Raw genomic sequence first — 24628 nt, 5'->3', positions numbered from 1 at the left:
CTATTCTCATATCTGACATGATAGACTTTAAAATAGATAAGATTAAAAAAGATAGGAATGGACACTACTTAATGCTCAGAAGATCAGTGAATCAAGAGGACTTAACAATTATTAACATCTATGCACCCAATGAGAAGCCATCTAAATACATTAAACGTATACTGAAGGAGCTACAGCAATATATTAACAGCAACACAGTCATAGTAGGGGATTTCAACACCCCCTCTCTCAACTTGACAGATCATCCAGGAAGAAAATCAATAAAGACATAAAGGAGCTAAATGAGGAGATAGATAAATTAGAACTACTGGACATTTTCAGAGTCATTCATCCCAAGAAACTGGAATACACATTCTACTCAAGTCCACATGGGTCATTCTCAAGGATAGACCACATGTTAGGCCACAAAGACAGCATCAGCAAATTCAAGAGTATTGAAATCATCCCAAGTATCTTCTCAAACCACAGTGGAATTAAACCAACACTTAACAATCAACAAAAGATTAGTAATATTTCCAAAATGTGGAAGATAAACAGTACACTCCTTAACAACTACTGGGTCAAAGAGGAAATAAGGGAAGAAATCAAAACATTTCGAGAGTTCAATGAAAATGAAGACACAAGATATCAAAATATTTGGGACACAACTAAGGCAGTACTGAGAGGGAAGTTCATAGCCATACAAACACACATTAGGAAACAAGAAAAAGCACAAATAAACAGCCTGATTGCACATCTTAAAGACCTAGAAGAAGATCAAAGGAACCCTAAAGCAAACAGAAGGACAGAAATCACTAAAGTTAGAGCAGAAATCAATAACATTGAAAATAAGAAAACCATACAAAAGATCAACGAAAGTAAATGTTGGTTCTTCGAAAGAGTGAACAAAATCGACAAACCTTTAGCCAGACTCAAAAAACGTAAAAGGAAGAAGACCCAAATAAATCAGATAGTAAATGAAAGAGGAGATATGACAACAGACACCACAGAAATTCAGCATATCATGCGAGGCTTCTATGAACATCTATATGCCACCAAGCTAGAGAACCTGGAAGAAATAGACAATTTCCTAGATATCTACCAACTTCCAAAACTAAGTAAAGAGGAAGTAGATAACATGAACAGGCCCATGACAGCTAGTGAAATTGAAACAGTTATCAAAAATCCTCCCAAAAATAAAAGTCCTGGACCAGATGGTTTTACAAATGAATTCCACAAAACCTTCAAAGAAGAACTAATACCTCTACTTTTAAAAGTCTTCCAGAAGGTTGAAGACAGTGGAATACTCCCTTCCAGCTTCTATGAAGCCAACATCACTCTGATACCAAAAAGCAGACAGGGACACAACCAAAAAAGAAAATTGCAGACCAATATCTCTGATGAACATAGATGCAAAAATACTGAACAAAATTCTAGCCAACCAGATACAGCAGTATATTAAAAAGATTGTTCATCAAGACCAAGTGGGGCTTATCCCAGGCATGCAAGGTTGGTTTAATATAAGTAAATCAATCAACGTGATCCACCATATCAACAAAAGCAAGATAAAAAACCATATGGTCATATCAATAGATGCAGAGAAAGCCTTTGACAAAATACAACATCCCTTTATGATCAAAACACTACAAAAAATGGGAATAGATGGAAAATTCCTGAAGATAGTGGAGTCTATATATAACAAACCTACAGCCAACATCATACTCAATGGTGAAAAACTGGAAGCATTTCCCCTCAGATCAGGTACTAGACAGGGTTGCCCACTATCATAATTACTATTCAACATAGTGTTGGAAGTTCTTGCCATAGCAATCAGGCAGGAACAAGGAATTAAAGGCATACAGATAGGAAGAGAACAAGTCCAACTCTCCCTATTTGCAGATGACATGATAATATACATAGAAAAACCTAAGGAATCCAGCTAGAAGCTTTTGGATATCATCAGGCAATAAATACAGTAAGGTGTTAGGCTACAAAATTAACATTCAAAAGTCAATGTCATTCCTCTATGCAAACACTAAGTTGGAAGAAGTTGACATCCAGAAATCAATTCCTTTTACTATAGCAACAAAAACAATAAAATATCTAGGAGTAAACCTTACCAAAGACATGAAAGACTTATATACTGAAGATTATAAGTCACTATTCAAGGATATTGAAAAAGACACAAACAAGTGGAAAGATATTCCATGTTCATGGGGTGGAATATCTTTCCACTTGTTTGTGTCTTTTTTTAATGCTGAATTAAAACATTAATTCCCCAATAAAGAAATTAAAATAAAAAAGGAAATGTGGTAACCACAGAGCCTCATACAAAGCTAGAGAACCAATAAAGACAACATAAGTTTTACTGAGTCAAAGCAAAGACAAATTGAATTATAATTAGTGCACCCAAGGACAGGAGTCTAAAATTGTTTAGGATCTTAAGAAAATGAAGAATAGAATCATTAAATCTGATTGGTTTCCTTTAGTCAAAGAGATAAGAGTTGGAGAAAGGAAGAGGAGAAAAAGGAGCAATACATTCTGAGTTTCCCAATAATGACTTGATTTTAACAAAAATAAACAATAAAACACTGAACCTCTTGAGCACAATCACTTCACTGAAAGGATCCATGGGGTAGCTGTTTTCTGGAATTTTTTTTTTCAAAGTTAAATATACTGATTTTTTTTCCTGTATTGACAGACACAATCTGATTACTAACTTCCTAATTCTAAACCAGAACTAGAAATCTAAGTAGAGAAAGCATAGTGACTTTTTTTTCAGGGATTAAATCAACTAGTGTCATGTGGAATGGCCACATTCTATAACTCTCAACTCTAATTTTCTCCTTAATTATGGTTTATAGTTATTGTAAAGTTACTATAAGCTTATGCTATTTTTAATTAAGCTGAAGGAATAGTTTTCCAGCCCTGCTGTTTATAACCTGGCTTACAGATACTAAGTACTCTAGGGCTTGTATACCTGCCTGAATAAGATTTTTGTTTGCTGTCCAAATGACTCAAGGTAATGAATCAAAGAGGTATGCCTAGTGCTTGGTGGCTGAGGACAGCATGAAGTATTTGTAACAGCACTGAGTGAAGATATATAAAAAATTCAAAGAAAACATTTTCTTTTTCCAAAATAATTTTGATCACATAGACAGAATCTTAGCCTCTTAGAAACAACCTCTCGAGGGGGCTGGGCGGTAGCCCAGCAGGTTAAGCACACATGGCCATAGCACAAAGAGCAAGGATCTGCTTAAGGATCCCATTGAGTCCCAGGCTCCCCAACTGCAGGGGGTCACTTCACAAGTGGTGAAGCAGGTCTGCAGGTGTCTGTCTTTCTCTCCCTCTCTCTGTCTTCCCCTCCTCTCTCGATTTCTCTCTGTCCTATCCAGCCACAACAACAATAATAATAACAATGATAACAAGTGCAACAAAGGGGAAAAAATAGCCTCCAGGAGCACTGAATTCATAGTGCAGGCACTGAGTCCCAGCAATAACCCTGCAGGCAAAACAAACAAACAAACAACCTCTTGCTATTAACAGTTTATATTGATTTAAAAATTCTGATGGCCAAGAATTATTCAAATGCAGACTATTAGTTTATGGATAGAGAGGGGGGGGAAAAAAGGGACACTACCTGACAAGACAACTTCAATAAGATCACCTTCCTGGATATCACTAGCCGCTCTCACCAGCCGCAGGATGTTCTCAGAGGTAGGGTCATGGCGAAATAGCAGGATCTTATCATACATTCCATAGAAACCACATTCAGGGAACTGTAAATACAAAGGCCACAACAAAATTAATGTCAAAATCCTCCTGAATATAAAATAAAAATAAACCTCAGCAGACAAATATAAAAGAATTAGAGAGGGTTCAAACTATCTCTTGATAGAACATTAAAAATAAAAATGATCAGCAATTATGATATTGATATGACCCCAAGTAAGGAGGGGGAAAAATCACATATAGTAAGGGAAGACAGTAACCTAACTCATTGTGGTGCAGGAAAACAGAAGGTGCGACGAGATTCAAAGAAGATTCTGGTAGTACGATGGTTAAAAAGCATGCATTTCCAAACATGGTCTGTAGCAACCCAATAGCATAAAGTGGGAATCAATTTGTTATGATTCCATTTCACATACTGCTAAAATGTGTTTGGGAAAAAAAAAAGGTGGGGGGGGGCACATCAATCCATTATGCCATAATCAGAATAAGAGATGATTCAATGAATCTAAATGAATTCTGTTGTGGAACAATGTTATCTATATAGATACTGTGACTCAGTAAAGCACCAAAATGACAGCCCCACTTTCCCTTCTGCTGTTGTCCTTATATTTTATTTAGTTCTCATGCATTCTAAATCAAACACACACCCACACAAGCTAAAAGTCAATTTGCTTTAAGTAGTCATAGTCTCTATTTTCCTTAGAGGGACAAATTCAAAAGTTTATTACTCAAGGACTATCTTTCAGTATCAGACATTTAATGAAAGCTAAATGATTTTTTGTTGTTGGTGGTGTGTGTATGTGTGTGTGTGTGTGTGTGTGTGTGTGTGTGTGTGTGTGTGTGTGTACGTGCATGCACCTATCATCCCACACATGCAAACCCTGTACTCTACTATTACTTCATCTTTCCAGTTATATTGACTATTTTTTTTTTTACCTCAAGGGTTACTGCTGGGGCTCAGTGCGGGCACTACAAACCCACTGTTCCTGGAGGCTTTTTTTTTTTTAAATTGGATAGGACAGAGAGAAATTGAGAGGGATAGAGTAGGAGAGAGAGAGAGAGAGAGAGAGAGAGAGAGGTGCAAATCTCTTTCACTGCTTGTGAAGCTACACCCCTTTAGGTGGGGAGCTGGGGGCATGAACCAGCATCCTTGCATGAGTACTTGTGTTTCATACTATGTGTGCTTAACCTGGTGCACCATTGCCCAGCCCCCTATTGTGCTGGTTTTTAAATGATGACCTAAGCTTTAGCAATTAAATGGTAATAACAACTATTATAATATTAACTATATTATTCCTGTATGCCTTTTTTTCTTCTAGAGTTATAAGGTAACCTAAATTCAGATTGTATTTCAAAAGTAGAAATACTTTATCAAAATATAGGAATATCCTTAGACTCTTCTTTTTTTTCTTTCTTTTTTTTAAAATTTCTCTATCAGGGAATTAATGTTTTACATTCAATAGTAAAGACAATAGTTTGTACATGCATATCACTTCTCAGTTCCCCATATAACAATACAACCCCCACTAGGTCCTTTGTCATCCTTTTTGGACCTATATCCCCCACCCCCAGCCCACTGACCCCAGAGTCTTTTACTTTGGTGCAATATGCCAATTCCAGTTCAGGTTCTACTTGTGTTTTCTCTTCTAATCTTGTTTTTCAACTTCTGCCTGAGAGTGAGATCATCCCATACTCATCCTTCTGTTTCTGACTTATTTCACTTAACATGAATTTTTCAAGGTCCATCCAAGATCGGATGAAAATGGTGAAGTCACTATTTTTTATAGCTGAGTAGTATTCCAATTGTGTATATAGACCACAACTTGCTCAGCCACTCATCTGTTGTTGGACACCTGGGTTGCTTCCAGGTCTTGGCTATTACAAATTGTGCTGCTATGAGCATAGGTATACACTGATCTTTTTGGATAGGTGTGTTGGGTTCCTTAGGATATATCCCCAGGAGAGGAATTGCAGGGTCATAGGGTAGGTCCATTTCTAGCCTTCTGAGAGGTATCCAGACTGCTCTCCACAGAGGTTGGACCAATTTACATTCCCACCAGCAGTATAGGAGGGTTCCTTTGACGCCACACCCTCTCCAGCATTTGCTGCTGTTATCTTTTCTGACATATGACATTCTCACAGGAGTGAAGTGATATCTCATTGTTGTCTTTATTTGCATTTATCTGACAATCCAAAGACTTGGAGCATTTTTTCATCTTCCTCTCCAAAAATTTATTTTTAAGCTTTGTTAGCAATATTTGTTCCAGGGATAGTATAGTCCTATTACTAATGCATGGCTCTTAAATATCTCTATGGAATGCTTTAAGTGTTCCCCAATATCTTTTATATTTGCCTTGTAAAAGCACAATTATCTCTCGGCTATGTATGACTCTGGAAAATGTTCATCTCATGGCTTATCAAAAGTTTCTCTTTCTCTGGTATTGTAAATTTTCACTATATGTACATGCAGACTGGTATTCCTTTCAATATGCAATGGGACACAGAAGGATCCTGGAGTTATTCTTTGCACAGACTCCACCTTTTTTTTTTTCATTTTTCTTTTCCTGTCGACTTTGGTCCCCCTGAGTTATATTTTCTATTTCCCCTATGTTTGCTTAGGCTCCTCACTCCATCACTGTATGATGTATTCTGCTCCCTGTAGACATCTCAAATGACTGAAATTATTTTGCTTACTTATTTCTCCCATAGAAGGCAGTGCCTGAACATGTTCTTTTATACATTTTTATTTCCTTTATATACGTAGAGAGCAGGTGAGCATGCTCTACACTAGGTAATTCTTTCTAGGAATTGTTCCATTTCTTCCAGATTCTCTAGCTTGGTGGCATATAGTTCTTTATAGAAGTTTCGCAGGATTCTCTGGATTTCTGTGGTGTCAGTTGTGATATCTCCTGCATCGTTTACAATTCTATTAATTTGAGTCTTCTCTCTTTTTTGTTTGGTGAGTCTGGCTAGGGGTTTGTCAATTTTGTTTAATCTTTCAAAGAACCAACATTAGGCTTCATTGATCTTTTGTATGGTTATTTTATTTTCGATGTTGTTTATTTCTACTCGAACTTTAGTGATTTCTGTCCTTCTGGTTGCTTTAGGGTTCCTTTGTTCCTCTTCCTCTAAGTCCTTGAGGTGTGCAGTAAGGTCGTTCATTTGAGCTTCTTCTTGGTGTTTAATATGTGATTGTATGGCTATAAGTTTCCCTCTCAGTACTGCTTTAGCTGTGTCCCAAATATTTTGATAGGTTGTGTCTTCATTTTCATTAGTTTCCAGGAACATTTGAATTTCCTGTTTGAGTGAGTCTCTGACCCAGTGGTTCTTAAGGAGCATGTTGTTTAGTTTCCAAATTCTGTGTCTTTTAATAATTTTCCGTTTGTTGTTAAATGTTAGTTTTACTCCACTGTGGTCTGAGAAGATACTTGGGATGATTTCAATGCTCTTGAATTTATTGATGCTGTCTTTGTGGCCTAACATGTGGTCTATCCTTGAGTATGTGTTATGTGGATTTGAAAAGAAGGTGTATTCCAGTTTTTTGGGGTGGAGGAGTCTGAAAATGTCCAAGAGGTCTAGTCTGTCAATCTCTTCATTCAGTTCTCTTGTATCTTTATTGGTTCTCTGCTTTGTTGATCTGTCTAAGTGTGAGAGTGGGGTATTGAAGTCTCCCACTATTATTGTATTACTATTGATGTATTTTTGAAATTCTTTCAATAGGTGTTTAATGTATTTAGATGGTCCCTCGTTGGGTGCATAGATGTTAATAATTGTTAAGTCTTCTTGGCTGATTGATCCTCTAATCATTATGTAATGTCCTTGCCTATCTTTTATTACTTTATTTAATTTAAAATCTATCGTATCTGAGATGAGAATGGCTGTTCCTGCCCTTTTTTGTGGTCCGTTAGCCTGTATGATAGTTTTCCATCCTTTCACTTTAAGTCTGTGTTTATCTTGTTGTGACAGATGGGATTCTTGCAAGCAGCATATGGTTGGGTTATGTTTTCTGATCCATTCCCCCACCCTGTGCCTTTTGATGGGTGAGTTTAAGCCATTGACATTTATTGATATTATGGATTTAATGTATTGTAGTGCCATTGTTCTAAAAAAAATTTGTTTGCTCTGATATATTGCAAGTATTATCGTGATGTTCTTGTTTATAAGAGGTCTTTTAGTACCTCTTTCAGGGCCGGCTTGGTGATGGTTGCCTCCTTTAACTGTTGTTTATCTAAGAAGGTTTTGATCCCTCCATCTAGTTTGAATGAAAGTCTAGCAGGATATATTATCCTTGGTTGAAACCCTTTCTCATTCAGGGCTCAATAGATATATTGCCACTCCCTTCTGGCTTTTAGAGTTTGAGTTGAGAAGTCTGCAGATAATCTTATCGGTTTTCCCTTGTATGTGACTTTTTGTTTCTCTCTTGCAGCCTTTAGGATCCTTTCTTTATCCTTAATTCTTCTCATTGTGACTATGATGTGTCTTGGTGTCTTCAAGTCTGGGTTGATTCTGTTTGGTACTCTCTGGGCCTCTTGAACCTTGATATCCTTTCTGTTATTCAGGTCTGGGAAGTTTTCTTGTATTATTTCCTCTAGAATGTTTGCTTCCCCTTCCTCTCTTCCTCTGGCAGGCCAATTATACGAATGTTACTTCTTTTGAGATCATCCCGTATGTCTCTGTTGTTGTTTTCAGTGTCTCTCAATCTCTTTTTAAGCTCTTTCACCTCTTTCTTTGTTTTCTCTAACTCATCCTCTGTCTGACTAATTCTGTTTTCTGCTTCTGTTAGTCTGCTTTCCCTTGCCTCAGCTTCTTTCTTCATTACAGCTATTTCAGCTTTCAGTTCTCTAATTGCCTCAAGATAATCAGTATTTTCCTTGGGGGTCTCAACTGTTGTTTTCCTAATACTGCCATTCCTTTCCTCCAATGTTGTTTTCATTTCTGTGATTAATAAGTTTATTATTGCTTGCATACTTTTCTTATCTATGGTTACTTCTGGCTGATTTCTGGGCTCTTGTCTTCATTCATTGGAGTAGCAGTTTTATTTGTTTTTGATCTACCCATTTTTTTTATTTATGTGTTTCTTTCTTCTTTTTTTTTATGCTCTGTTTTTCCTCAGTTGTTGTGTCTTGAGTACAAGTAACACTGTACTAAATACCTTTATGACAATTGCACTCACCAACCTCTGGAATTACAGTAGCAACTGAAGTAAGTATTGAAGTAGTTTAATCGTTACCAGTTAGCCAATTTCTCCAGTCCGTGAAAAAATAGTAACCAAATTCCAGTGAAGAAAGAGAAAAGAAAGAGAGGATAGCAAGAATAGACAGTTATGCAAATCTACTACCCACCGTATATTCTAGGGGTAACAAGAGGGGAAAGGGAACTAGAGCAGAGATACACACATAGAGAGTCCGCTCTGAGTCAGATTTCTTTCCCAAAGTAATTCACAAATTCAGAAAGGCAAAGAAGAAGGAAGAAGTGTATGACAAGATTAAAAAAAAAAGAGAGAGAGAGAGAGACAAGAGAGAGAAAAGGCAGAAGATAAGAAAAAGAGTTGTAATTAAAGAGCAGTGCAAGGAACTTCCCAAATGTGTATCAGTGAATTCAAAAAAGCACCCTGTTTGGTGGTGTGGGGTATCCTGCTAGGAGCTGGTCCCTAGGGACTACTTATGGCGGGGGGGGGGGAGGAGGTATGCTTGAAAATTAAAAGGAAGAAAAAAGAATTTTTTTCCCCTACTCTAATTCTTAACCCAAATTAAGTTATAGTCATCTCTTTGTCACCGCTATGACCCCTTATTGGCTGGCCTGCTAAAGGCAGAAAATCCTATTGTTTCCAGGGGATGTGTTCGGAGCTCAGCGGCTAGCAGCTTCTCAGTCCACCATCTTCAGGGAAACTCCCCCCTCCAGACTTTTTTAAAGGATTTCTCGAAAATGAAAACTAGCTCCAAGTCCTTTGATCCAATGAGAGATATACTTAAGAAGTCTTTGGATCCGCCCTCAGGGTCACGGTGGTCCCTGGAGACTCCCAAGAGAAAGCCCCCGAGCTACAGTGCTCCCTCCAGGTCCTCTGCTGGCCGCCCAGCAGCGCTCTGCAACTGGCAGAGGAGCCGCCTTCCCGGGCGGAGGACAATGCCCGGCGCACCCGCCTTGCCCGGCGCCGCCTGGGAAGTCTGGAGCAGCCCGCCCGCTAGTCCGTGCCACCTTTACTCTAATTCTTAACCCAAATTAAATTATAGTCACCTCTCTGGTGGCTATAATTATTGACTGGCCTGCTAAAGGCAGAAAATCCTACCTTTTCCAGATGTGATCAGAGCACACGCTGCTAGCAGCTTCTCAGTCCACCATCTTCCTCCTACACTAGGTAATTCTTATGAGTACAACTGTCTCATATGCTTCCAAAATGTAGAATACTAGTTTTCTTGACTTGTCTTTTGATTAATTCAATGTGAATGTCATTGTAAGAAATGAAGGTTAAAGAAAAGTAAAATGACTGTAAGTGGTAAAAGGGAATCTTTAGGATTTTAATTAAAAAAATACATTGTATAATTATCACAGAAATTTCAAAGCTCAGTTTGAATTACACAACTAGATTTATTTTTTCTGTTAAATAATTAAGCCTATTAAATATGTGAATTTTCTTTAAAATCCTATGCATTATTCAAGCACAAATCCTACTATGTCTTTCTTAAAACTCTGGGCAGCTGATTCTGACTCAAGAAAGGAGAGGGAAAATTCAAACAATTTAATGCTTGGGTTATGGTGAATGATAAAATAATCACTGGAGAGGAAAAGAGATTAAATATCAGCTGCTTCCTTGAAGAAAAGCTAACCTGTACAGTGTCTTCTAGCCTGGGAGAGGAGCAGGTGGGAACTCTGAAGACGGTTCCTAAGAGATGATGATTCTGCTGGCTCATCAACATTTCTGTGCAACCTAACCTTCACATGACGTTTGTTTTCTTCAAGGGCATCTCTTTATCCTGTGTATCAGAGGTCCTGCATTGCTGATCTCTAAACATCATATTCTATGTTGTGCTTCTCAATCCATGGCAAAGCAGGTGTCTTTCCCCCAGGTGAGCTATCCTGCCAAGTTCGACCATATTACTTTTTAAGATGATTCAGAAAATTTTTGAAAAGAATAGGTAGAATTTTAATCTATTCTCTTATGTCAATAAATACCACATATATTAAAATGATTATTTTAAAAGATTAATTTTTAATGAACAAAATCTGTCTAATATAGAAATGACTGAGTTGTAACTATCCCTTCTCCCATATTCCTTCTTACTGAGTTACAAATTTGGCTTTTCTTTCTCATTAAGAAGTCACTCAGTAACAGGAAAGGAAGTCTTACTTTGGGGACAGTTGTCATGGCAGCAGAAGCTTAAGGATCAATTTTTTTATTGTACCATTTTTTTTGATAGAAATAAATATATGCATATTTATCTTTTACTGTTAAGAAAGGGGTATTCTCTTATGTGACATAATGTTCAGCTTGAATAGAAGCTATATGTACAATGAGACTTTCACAAATTATATTTTAAAATGATGTCTGGAAGGTAAAAAGTGTAACAGAACAATGCCTGACAACTGAGAAGAGAACATATTGAGGGAAAACACTCATGGAACAACATTTCCTAATTTGGTCATAATCATCTGTTTTTATGTGAAGGTGTGTGAGCTTTGAAATCTGAAAACCCTCATTAAACTAAACAGGCTTTCAGAAAGGCTCAGAGGCTTGTAAACTCAGCTGGAGCTTATTACCAGATCAGTTCTATGTTTCTCAGAGGCTTTGTGGTTGTGAGCGCAAACATCTGAGATAAGTGATTTCAAGCTCTCTCCAAGTTTGACTCTAACAAAACTGGCCACTGTGAAAATACGGCCAACAATCCCTGCACTGGTCCTAAGCTCTTTAATTCTACCCTATGCTTGAAACCTCTGTGCTGCTGTGTGTATCATTTGGCATTTTTGACCACAGAGTGCAATTTACTGTTACATTTCACTATAAATCTACAGCTGGCCAGACAATGTGCTCCAGAGTAGAATAAATACATGTTTTAATGACTAGCTGAAATGCAACCTGGCCAAGGGGACTCTAAGTAACAAAGGGTCCTTTTCCATACTTAAGACCGATCACAAAGGGTCTCAAAAAACAAATTAATCTATGACTCAGTCGATCAGAATATGAGAGAGAGAGAGGGAGAGAGAGAACTTGATTAGGAAATGAAAATGCACAGCCAGTTTACTTTTGTGAAAAGGTAATTAGAGTTCTGAAATTAAGTCTGCTCAATAATAGAGCACACTATACAGTTTAGTGGTTCACTGTTTTCACTGAAGATGTTCAGGTCATACTGCAAGAACTCTCCTGTCTCCAATAAGCAGTGCTATGATGGTCACAGTCAATTAGCAAAGAAATAGAAAAAAGTTCTGTTACTTCTGAAATTTGCCACTTATACTTCCCAAGTGTTGTTCCAAGAGTAAGAGTGTAGGGATGGCCAAAAAACCTGGTAAGTAACTATTTTAATGAGGATGCCTAAAGTTAGTTGACAATATCTCTTGAGCACTTCAGGGAAGCTGCATGTTAGTAGAACCATCATTAAGATTCAAAAAGCAGTTGCAAATAGTTCTGAAGCAGCACAACCTCAGGCTAACTGGGACTTTCTGAGGGATGTCATAGGAGAAAAGAAAAGATTTCAATCATAAAACTGTATTCTAGACTTGCATTGAAAGTTGAATTATGGGGCCAGGTGGTGGCATACCCGGTTATGCGCACATAGTACGAAGCGCAGGGGCTTGAGCAAGGATCCAGGTTCAAGCCCCCTCTCCCTACCTGCAGGTGGAATGTTTCACAATGGTGAAGCAGGTCTGCATATATTTATCTTTCTCTCTCCACCCTCCCTTTCAATTTCTCTCTGTCCTATCCCATAAAATGGAAAAAAAAAATGACTACCAGGAGCAGGGGATTTATAGTGCTGGAACCTTAATAACACCATGTTATTAACCTGTAATTAATGCAGTAAAATATACAAACTGAAATTTTAAAAGTCAACATTTTTTTTTCAAATGTATACAGATGAGTCACTGGGTAGAGAGAATGCTTTACCAGAGAGATGGGACTCTGGGTTCAATTCTTGGCACTGCATGAGAACACCATGGACTGCACTGGGGAAACTCAATGGATGATAAAGCAGTGCTTTATGTCTCCCCATCTGTTTCCTTTGCCCTCTCTCTCTTCTTCTCAGAGGATTAACAATGCCCTTTAAAAAATCTTTATTTATTTATTGGATAGAGACAGCGAAAAATTGAGAGGGAATGGTGACAGAGAGGGAGACAACTGCCACACTGCTTCACCCACTTGCAAAGCTTTCCCCCTGCAGGTGGGGTATAATGACTTTTTTAAAAAGTTTATTTTTAAATGATATTTATTTATTTATTATATAGAGAAATCCAAAAATTAAGAAGGGAAGGGGGAGAGAGAGAGAGAGAGACACCTGCCACACTGCTTCACCACTTGCAAAGCTTTCCCCTTTCAGTTGGGGACTGGGTGCTTGAACCTGGGTCCTTGTGCATTGTAACATGGGCACTCAACCAGATGCACCACCAACCAGCCCCCATTTTAATCATTTCAATTTTAAACAATTATCTAATACAATTTAAGTATATCGATAAAGCATAGTGAACAACTGATGTCTATCAAGTATTTAGCATTAAAGGTATAACAACAAAACATTTTGTGAGATGGTTAAAGTCATACAAAGCATAAATGCTTACTTTTTCATTAATAAATACAAGGCATAAAGTGGAAATTACAGGGAGGGCTAGGGGATAGCTCATCCTATCATGCGTGAGGCATGTGAGGCCTCAGTACCAAATAGTAGAACTCTCTTGGTAGCAGAGCAGTTTTAAGGTTTCTCTCATCTAAATCTCTATCTCTCCTTAAAATGAAAAGAAGAAAAGTCTGAGCAATGGTGTAGTTGGCTTACTGCCCATGTTACCATATGTGAGGACCCTGGCTCAAGGCCCAGGACCTGACCTGCAGGGGAGAAGCTTCACGAGCAGTGAAGTAGTGTTGCAAGTCAGTCTTAATCAAAATTAAGACATTTATTCTATCTTTTCATTTCAGAGAAGAGTAACTTGATACCTACAGTATTTTAAGCAATATGCCCATGGTTATAATGCTAGGTAATGCCAGGACAAGGACAAGTAGCCTAGTTTCCTGAATGACACACCTAAAACTTTTCTCTCAGTCCTGTTTCTCTTAGGAAATAAAGGAAGACAGGCCAAATGTCCAGCAAATAGTGATTCAAAACTGAAAATCCTGCACATTTTCTTTTGTTAAAAATTCCTGTTCCTAGGCTTACAGATTTTGATTTCTGAACAAAATCAATGTAAGTGACTTAATGAGTTTTGTAGCAGCTGTGTCCTGGCAATCTTAAGTTCATTTTAGACAGAGAAGTCCTTTAAAAGGGCAATGTCAATAAGGAAGTCCACTAAAGACTGCCTGACATACAGAAATACAAAAGAGGCATAGAAAAACTGATTAGGGTCATTAGACAAGGAGCAGTCAGTCTCATAATCTCACACTCAAAAGACAATCATAGTTAGTATGTACAGAATTATTAGTCCAATAGGTAAGAGAAAGATATACATAGTATTGAGTCAGACATTTGAAAAATATTACCATTACACAATCTAAAATAAAATTGGAAAATAAAGTGTACATTTATTTGAAAATGTTACACATATGAATGCATTTTCATTGATGATGATAAATGAAGGACATATCTACTAGAGTACTAAATGTGGGTTTGTATTTCATTTGAAATAAATGTAGTTTTTATTAAAAATAAGTTTTAATAACAACCATATACTAATGGCTAGAAAGTGCTAATAGCACAGACTTCCAAAGATGTATTTTTATAATGATTTTAAATACTAGTAACGCTGGAGTAGTTATGGTACTGACCATAAAAGTCTATTAAAAACCAATATTTGTCCCCACACCAATGGACATCTAATCTTTGACAAAGGGGCCCAGACTATTACATGGGGAAAGCAGAGTCTCTTCAACAAATGGTGTTGGAAACAATGGGTTGAAACATGCAGAAGAATGAAACTGAACCACTGTATTTCATCAAATACAAAAGAAAATTCCAAGTGGATCAAGGACTTGGATGTTAGACCACAAACTATCAGCTACGTCGAGGAAAATATTGGCTGAACTCTTTTCCACATACATTTTAAAGACATCTTCAATGAAACGAATCCAATTACAAAGAAGACTAAGACAAGTATAAACCTATGGGACTACATCAAATTAAAAAGCTTCTTCACAGCAAAAGAAACCACTACCCAAACCAAGAGACCCCTCACAGAATGGGAGAAGATCTTTACGTGTCATACATCAGATAAGAGTTTAATAACCAACATATATAAAGAGCTTGCCAGACTCAACAACAAGACAACAAATAACCCCATCCAAAAATGGGGGGAGGACTTGGACAGAATATTCACCACAGAAGAGATCCAAAAGGCCGAGAAACATATGAAAAAATGCTCCAAGTCTCTGATTGTCAGAGAAATGCAAATAAAGACAACAATGAGATATCACTTCACTCCTGTGAGAATGTCATACATCAGAAAAGGTAACAGCAGCAAATGCTGGAGAGGATGTGGAGTCAAAGGAACCCTCCTGCACTGCTGGTGGGAATGTAAATTGGTCCAAACTCTGTGAAGAGCAATCTGGAGAACTCTCAGAAGGCTAGAAATGGACCTACCCTATGACCCTGCAATTCCTCTCCTGGGGATATATCCTAAGGAACCCAACACATCCACCCAAAAAGATCTGTGTACACATATGTTCTTGGCAGCACAATTTGTAATAGCCAAGACCTGGAAGCAACCCAGGTGTCCAACAACAGATGAGTGGCTGAGCAAGTTGTGGTATATATACACAATGGATTACTACTCAGCTGTAAAAAATGGTGACTTCACCGTTTTCAGCCGATCTTGGATGGACCTTGAAAAAATAATGTTGAGTGAAATAAGTCAGAAACAGAAGGATGAATATGGGATGATCTCACTCTCAGGCAGAAGTTGAAAAACAAGATCAGAAAAAAAAACAAACACACACACATAGAACCTCAAATGGAATTGGCGTATCGCACCAAAGTAAAAGACTCTGGGGTGGGGGTGGGTGGGTTGGGAGAATACAGGTCCAAGAAGGATGACAGAGGACCTAGTGGGGGTTGTATTGTTACATGGGAAACTGGGGAATGTTATGCATGTACAAACTATTGTATTTCCTGTTGAATGTAAAACATTAATTCCACAATAAAGAAATAAAAACAAAACAAAAACAAAAGCCAATATTTGGATAAATCTTTACTAAAAGAAAGAAAGCAATTTCTTTCTTTCTTTCTTTCTTTCTTTTTTTTTTTTCTTGCTTCCTGGGTTGCTGCTGGGACTTGTTACCTGCACTATGAATTCACTGCTCCTGGTGGCCAACTTTTTTCCATTGTTGTTGTTGCTGTTATTATTGTTGTTGTACTGGTGTTGGATAGGACAGAGGTTGAGAGAGGAGGATAAGATAGGGAGGGGGAGAGAAAGACAGACACCTGCAGACCTGCTTCATGGCTTGTGACTCCCTGCAGAGGGGTGTCAGAGGCTTGAACCAGGATCCTTGTACCAGTCCTTGCACTTTGTACTACATGTGCTTAACCTGGTGTATCACTGCCCAGACCCTCTCCGCTTTTTCTTTTGACTTGATAGGGCAGAAATAAATTGAAAGGGGGGGGGGGAACAAAAGAGGGAAAAAAAGAGAACTGTTTCATCACTTGTGAAACTTTCTTCCTTAACAATATCTTTCATAATTTGCATGTGCTGTACTAGGACCAAACAAAGGCCATAGGTTTGTTTGTGAATGTTGATACTGTGAAATGTCAGTGTTATGACTGTGTGAATAATGAGTTTTTGGTTCCCTGGAATAAAAAAAAAATTACTTCCTGAAAGCCAAATTCTCAAGGAGTTAGTCTATTTTTTTCTCCCTTGTACTACTAAGCAGACAGATATCTGATTTAAACTAAAAAAATAAAAGCATTTCTCTCATTCACTTTGATGTTTCTCAAGATGTCTTCTCTCATAAAATGCTATCCTCTTATAAAATGCTCTATATTTGGAAAGAATACTATAGCTTGCAGAAGAGTTAAAAGTTAAGACAAAGATAATAAAACCACCTGCCACCTTACCAGAAGTAACATTTAATAAACTGGTCTTCAGTTAACTTCCATGCAACCATGTTTTCAGCTAAGCTGATAACCAAGATCAAGAACTGACCTTACTTACAAAGACTAAGCTTTCTATTAAAATTAAATCTGCAGTGGTTCTTACTGATAACTGTAATTCTTTGGAGCTTTGACTCAGTTAAGTAAGTTATAAAGAAACATACTGTATTTCAAGTAAAACTACCAATAAATAGTCTGTTGCTTTATCTCACAATGGGAGATATAATTTACAAAAAACAAAATCTCATGAATAATAAAATGGGCAAAAGAGTGGAAGCATCCTAAATGCCCAACAAAAGAAAATTAGAGAAAGAATTTACTAAGCATATATACAATGGTATACTAATCTGTTATTTATAAAGATGGTATTAAAAGAATAAATAAAAAGATGTCATTGTGACTGAGGAAATAGCATAGTGGTTATGCAGAAGACTTTCATGCCTGAAGCAACAAAATTTCAATTTTCAGCACTTCCGCAAGCCATAAGTGGGTGTGAATATAGCCCATACTCTGGTTAAAAAAAAATACACACACACACACACACACACACACACACACACACACACACACACACACACACACACACATACATAGTGTCCTTTCGGACAAAATGGATGAAATGCAGATGATTATTCTTAGTGAAGTAAGGACGTGAAAAGACGACTGTATAATTCCACTCATAAGTGCAATTTAGGGAATTGAAGCACATGGACTTGAAAGGAAAAAAAAAAGAAATCAAACTGTCTCTAAAATTTTGGGATTATCACTGAGGGAGGAAGAGAGGACTCACAGAACACTCGTGATGGGCGTGGTGAGGAACTATGTACCTGTAATCTTATAATCTTATAACCATAATTAAAGCATAAATAAATAATGATAAAATAAAGCAAGTATAATTGTTCCTGAAAACAGAAAGTTTTGTGTTTTTACTTGGGGCACAGAAAAAAAATGAATGTAAAAGTAATAACTTAGGTTGGGGGAGATATAATGGTGCAAAGAGATTCTCATACCTGAGGCTCCAAAGTCCCAGGTTCAATCCCCTGCACTACCACAAGCCAGAGATAAGCCTTAGTAAAAAATAAATAAATAAATAAATAAATAAATAAATAGTAATTATACCTTAAGTGGTGATTTAGTAATAATTTGACATATATATGTATGTGTGTGTGTGAAAGTTTGATATACTGGATTGTCAGAAAAGTCATGATGCATTTTTTGAATACAAAATATAGAAAAATGTGTCATGGCTTTTCTAACAAATAATATTTATCCTACTATGAAGTAATTTGAATGTTATTGTTATTATTATTGTTATTATTATTGCCACAGAGTTATCACTGAAGTTCAATGCTAGCATGATGAAACCACGACTCCCAGTAGTGATTTCCTTCCCTCCCCCTTTTTCCCCTCTATTTTATTTGATAGGTCAGAAAGAAATTGAGAGGGAAGGACACAGAGGAGAGAAAGACAGACACCTGAAGACCTTCTTCACTGAGCATGAAATGTCCCCCTGAAGGTAGGAAGCAAGGGCTCAACCCTGGGTCCTTGTGCATAGTATCGTATATGCTCAACCCAGTGCCCTGCTGAATCGCCCTTTAACTTGTAATTTTAAAAAGAAGACAAAGTATTATAGTTAATCTGCCACTAGATACAACAATACCTTGGAACAAAAGATCCCCAGTACAGCTTATATTTTTATTTTATCATATACCTTGAAATACCATGGTAAACAATACAAATAATCCCCATCTCATGAAGAGCTAAGGTACCCTGCTTCTTCTGTCTAAATTCCTGAGTGTTCTGGAGTTGCCATAGAAAATCCCCCATAAGTATGGATCAACCTGTAACACCTATGTCGAGCAGAGAAGCAATTACAGAAGCCAGACCTTCCACCCTCTGCACCCCATAGAGATCTTTGGTCCATAGCCCCAGAGGGATAAATACAGAAGCTTCCAATGGAGGGGATGGGATATGGCCCTCCAGTAGTGGGAACTGAATGAAATGTACCCATCTTATCCCACAATCTTGTCAACCATTATTAAATTGTTGATGATAAAAAACAAACAAAAAAAGAAGTTTAAAAATCAGAAAACACAAAACAGAATTTAGACTGAGTTTGGTGTACTGCACCAAAGTAAAATATTCTAGGATGGGAGTAGGGGGTTTAGGTCCTGGAACATGATGGCAACCTAGTGGGGGTTGAATTGTTATGTGGAAAACTGAGAAATGTTACACATGTGCAAACTACTGTATTTAACTGACTAGAAACCATGAATTCCCTCCAATGAAGAAGAAGAAGAAGAAGAGGAAGAGGAAGAGGAAGAGGAAGAGGAAGAGGAAGAGGAAGAAGAAGAAGAAGAAGAAGAAGAAGAAGAAGAAGAAGAAGAAGAAGAAAAAGAATACCCCAGAGCTAACTTCTTGATATCTATCATCTTTTTTCCCCCTTTTTGTGTTTCTGTGATCTCATTTGCTTAATTGAAGTGATGCCAGAATTGTGTTAAGAGAAATATTTTGGGGAGACAATTTTGTCTTTAAACAAGGGCAGAACAAAATCCTCTTGCGAGAAACCTGAATTTTACTGTGATATCTGGGTCATCTGAATAGTCTGGCAATTAGAAGTTGTCAAATATCTCTATTATAGGCTCAAAGCAACTGGGACTTCAAAAAGAGTGGCCTGTATAACTGTGGCTTTATATAGATCCAGTTATTGTGCTAATTCACATTTCTTTATACTGGAAAGGAATGACTACACATGAGGATGTGTAAAAAGCAATCAGAAATTTGTATACCATAGTGCTTTATCAGTATTAAAAATCGGTTATAGCTTGTTGAACATAGAATCAAGAAAATGTGGAATAAATTTGATATCTCACTCTAAATTCATAGAAAATTAAATTCATTAATTTAAACTGGAACACACTAATTAGAGTATCAAGCCAACAACTGTATTTACTTTAAACCATTGTTCCCAATAAAATATTTTTAAAAAGCACTTCACACAGCAATTACAACTCAGATTGCTGATGAAACACTCTAGATAACTTCATTCCACCTCATTTTCCACACCCCATTTGTAAAAATGCTAGTTAATATATATATTTATCCCTGCCTCTACTCTCACTGGAATCAACCCCAGGCAAAATGTCTTACCCAGCCTCTACTCTGAAATCTCATATACCTGCCAAAGGAGTTTCAGATTGTCAGAATTTAGTGAATCTCAGTTCTCTTAGGCAATACCTCACCAACATTTGATCCAGCTGATCACTCCCTTCTACCAACTGAACACTCCTTTGAGTCCAGAATAGTGCCTTCTCTTGGTTTTCTCCTATTTGGTACGTTCTTCAGTTTCTCAATCACGTTTGCTGAGCCTTGCTTTTCTTTCCATTCTCTAGATAGATGCTGCGATGTCCAGGGTTCACTATTTAGACAGCTTATTTTTTCTTATTTTATTCCCCTGAGAGATCTCAGCCAGTGCCCTTAACATTAAAGACCAGATTATCTTCAGATGACACAAATGCCTACCTGTAGCAGTGAGCTTTCCCTTCAAACACAGATCCACCTATCTGCAAGTTACTCCATCAGCATATTCACAACAGAACTCATAATTACCAGACTCTGATTGTTCTTCTTCACTTTTCCTTCACTTCAGGAATGGTGTTAGCAATAGATACTCAGCTCAAAACTCTTGAAATCATCTTTGAATTTTCTCTTTCTCACCTTATATCTAATACGCCAACAAATACTATATTAGCTCTACAATAAAAGCTCACTTTACTCTAAGTCTAAAATGTATTATCCTTTCTAGTACAGCTATCTCCCTATTCTAAGTCATCATTTCTGCAGAGATGTTACTACCTGAAGTTATATATTTATTTTTATTTTTTTAATTATGATCCATCTCTCAACTAAAACATAAACACCATTAAAGTAAGAATTTCTTCTATTTTCTACCTGTTCACTATTATAACTCAAGAAATTAAAGCAGTGCCTGGTGTAGAGTATGTGCTCAATACTATTATTAGATGTCTGAAAAGTGCTCATAACAAGGTGAGCTATTTTGTATCACATACAAATTAGAGAAATTAGTTAGCTATTATTTAATTTCTAAATAACACTACCAACCCAAGCAGTACTGAAAATAAATTCATTATTTTTTTCATTAGGGAATTTAAACTCTAACTAGACACCTACGAATTTAAAGTGAGACCTCTCTTCATATTCTAATTCATTGATTAAAACATGCTGATGACCTCTATTTACTTGGACAATCTGTCCCCCTTTGACGCTTAAAATAAAAACAGTCTTTATTTTTAGAAATCAGGATTTCCTCTCCTTGCTGAGGTTATAGTCCAGACACATTTGAACAGTCAAATGTTTATGATAATTTCAGGAGACTTCTCACACTGAAGCACCCCATTTCCTTAATACAGAAACCCCAGGTTTCAGGACTTTCTTATTTTCTATGCTCTGTAGGTATTCCTTAGTTGTTTTCTCAGAGAATCTTGACTCTATCACCTCTAGAGAAGTTTAGATCTGTTGATCTACAAAACCAAGATAATCACAGGATCTTGGCTAAGTTCACCTCTCTCACTTACCTACTGCCACTCTCCCCGCAGTCACTGTTTCTGGGGAACTTCAACGGTGCAGCACAGCAGCTTCATAGCCTTTCTTCTTGCTATACTTGTCTAGAATACTTTTCCACCCAACAACCCACTTGTACATACAACGATTCTTTGATTTGGGTCTCTCCCCAAATATCATATTGATTATAACACTGTATATGAAGTATTTCTCTAATTACTATAATGCAAGCTCACGAGTAGGGCATTTGGTTCACTGCTGTTGTTTCCAGAGCAAGAGCAGCTCAGAGAAGGCAGTCAGTGAACATGGCTAAATGAATGCACTACAGATAACATATTTTCATCATCTCATTCCAACATTCATTGTTACTTACTGAATGAATTCTCATGTATTTCAGAATTCTTTTTTTTAATTATGAGGTTAATGGTTTACAGTACAGCTGTTGGCATAAGGGAACAATTTCCCATCTCACCATGATAGGTATCTCCCTCTCTATCTCTCTTTTCCCTATTGATATATCTGATTCTATGCAATAAATAAATAAAATTTATTGAACAAAAACTCTACTGAAACAACAGTAAAGTACAAAGGAAATTTTAATCCATGTCACCACTGAACATGGAGGTGGAGAGAATAGTGAAGTAAAAGTTTTGCCAGATATCAAAAGAAATAAAAATTTGATAGAAACAAGTTTCACAGAGGCGTTTAGTTACAAGAAAACTACTATTTCCCTCAGTTTAAGTTTCTAGGGATCAGGAATCTCATCTACATCATTTACTGCAAATTACCAACATGTAGGACAGACCAGTTATATAATAGATGCACAATAAATATCTGTCTACTGAATGAACATTCAGCAGTGCAAAATTAAAAGAAATAAACCATTTTAATGCACTGTTATTACACCTTTAATATCTAATACCTATGAGGGCTAAGTGGTGGCTCACCAGGTACAGTATACGCATTACCATGTACAAGGACCCCGGTTCAAGCCCTGCATTGAAAAGCTTCAGCTTCACAGGCAGTAAAGTCTATTTATCTCTAACTTTCCCTCTCTCTCACTATATATATATATATATATATATATATATATATATGTGTGTGTGTGTGTGTAAATATATATATATATGATAAGACAGAGAGAAATTGAGAGAGGAGGGGAAGACAGAGAGGGGAAGAAAAAATGCCTGCAGACCTGCTTCACCGCTTGTGAAGTGACTCTTCTGCAGGTGAGGAGCTGAGGGCTCGAACCAGAATACTTGAGCAGGTCTTTGTGCTTTGTACTGTGTGCTTAACCCAGTGCACCACTGTCTGGCCTTCCTGTACCTATTTTTTAAAAAGTCGGCAGGGTGGGGGGTGGGGTCCTGGTGGTGCACTGATTAAGTGCACACATTACCATGCATAAAGACCCAGGTTCAACCCCCCAAACCAATACTTACCAAATATGAAACTCTCAACAAATCTATTGCAGTGTATAATATATGAACAAATCAAGGAATGGTAGGAAAGGAAATCCTGAATGTCTTGAGAAGCTGGGCATGATATTTAAGCAAGCGAAAAAGCTGATTACTTAAGTGTTTACGAATGGAACCCAGAAATTAGATTTTTAGAGGTAAGCAGAATGTAGTACACACAGAACCTCACCTATCATAATGCACACCTTAAGTTTTATTATGCCACAAGTCAGTTATTTAATGGCATCAGATGAAATCAATAGGTTATGTTATTGATTATAATGATAATTAATGTTGACCATCTCTTATATCTTAATTCATCTTAATAAAGTAATCAGCCCATGGGGACTTACACATATGGAACCTAGGGTTCCACCTCTGGTACCCTATGTCAGAGCAGTAATTTACTCTGTGTGGGTGCTTGTGTGCCTATTCTCATATTCTCTCTCTCTCTCTCTATCTCTCTTCCCTCTCCCCCTCCCCAGCCATTTCCACCCCTCTCAGAATAAAAAATAAGTTCACTCCTGCAAAATGTACTTGAGATCTCAAAATGTTAATTTTAGATATAACTAGGAATGCTGTTATAAAGGACTCTATTGCTTTTTATGCCCTTTGTTTCCTTTTTGAACTTTCCACTACATGCAATTCTTTCCTAGTCAAGGAGGAAAAACAGGTAATGTGTAACAGAAGGACTTAATTAAAATAAAAATCAACAGCATTGCAAGCCACTGGGCTGGTATCCACACTTTTTTTTTTTTTTAGCATATTCTGTCTATTGGAATCTATTTTTAATGATCTTCTGACTTCTTGAACTAAGAGAGCACTTGCCCATATTTGGACAAACAGGTTTCAATTTTCTTTCTCAAGGAAATGATACCAATGCATCCTGCTTCCTTTGGCATATATATTCTTTTTCTCTTTTATTCCTATAACTCACTTCCTTTCCTCTCTCCACTTCACATAAAGGTCATCATAATGTGTAGCATTTCCTTTTATGATTTAACTGATATTTTACTTGCATAAACAAAACTATGCAACATATCATTTTACCTCTCTTTCTGATTTTAGATGTATCAAACCCATGTTTCTCCTGCTGCATAATATCCCCTTGTGTCCATTATATTTTACTTACCCAAATTTTTAGTGATAGTACCTAATTTTACCTTCTTGCAGGCCCCCCATAAAAATGTTATAATGAGTGTCTTGATAAATGCCTTCTCAAATGCCTAAATTGAGGTTATATGTTCCCCAAAGAGTTGAATTATTATATTTTCTTACTTCAGCATGTCTAAATTGTGTTAGGTTGTCCTCTTGGCTACAGAAGTCTACGCTCGCATCTATAGTACTTGAGGTTTTTCCGTAACACACAAATCCTCATCAACACTTGGCATCAGTCAACCTTTTTTTTTTTTTTTTTGGAATTTCAGCAACTCAAAGATATCTAAGTAATTTAGTTGGCAATTATCTAATAATAGCTTATTGAGATGGTATAATCAGTAATTTCTTCCTTTATAAGTTATTTAATATTTTGCCTATTTTTCTATTGATATTCATTACTTTCCTTAGTGGATTTTTAAACTCCCTGAATTTCTATATTGGGATTCAGAT

At 37.0% G+C, this 24628-nt stretch overlaps 1 protein-coding gene across 3 annotated transcripts in view; it reads right to left on the bottom strand.

Moving 5' to 3' along the window:
• PRKD1 (protein kinase D1) overlaps positions 1 to 24628 on the bottom strand; it is a 363379-nt gene that overhangs the window by 189374 nt on the left and 149377 nt on the right. For all 3 annotated transcript variants that reach the window (XM_060175253.1, XM_060175254.1, XM_060175255.1), the window contains exon 2: positions 3620 to 3758. In XM_060175253.1, the coding sequence (XP_060031236.1) occupies positions 3620 to 3758 (139 nt within the window). The remainder of the gene's footprint in view (positions 1 to 3619; positions 3759 to 24628) is intronic.

Source organism: Erinaceus europaeus, chromosome 16 (genome assembly GCF_950295315.1).
Source record: "Erinaceus europaeus chromosome 16, mEriEur2.1, whole genome shotgun sequence".
Classification (NCBI taxonomy): domain Eukaryota; kingdom Metazoa; phylum Chordata; class Mammalia; order Eulipotyphla; family Erinaceidae; genus Erinaceus; species Erinaceus europaeus.
Note: the sequence above shows the minus strand (reverse complement) of the source record. Positions and strands in the feature narration are given on the sequence as shown.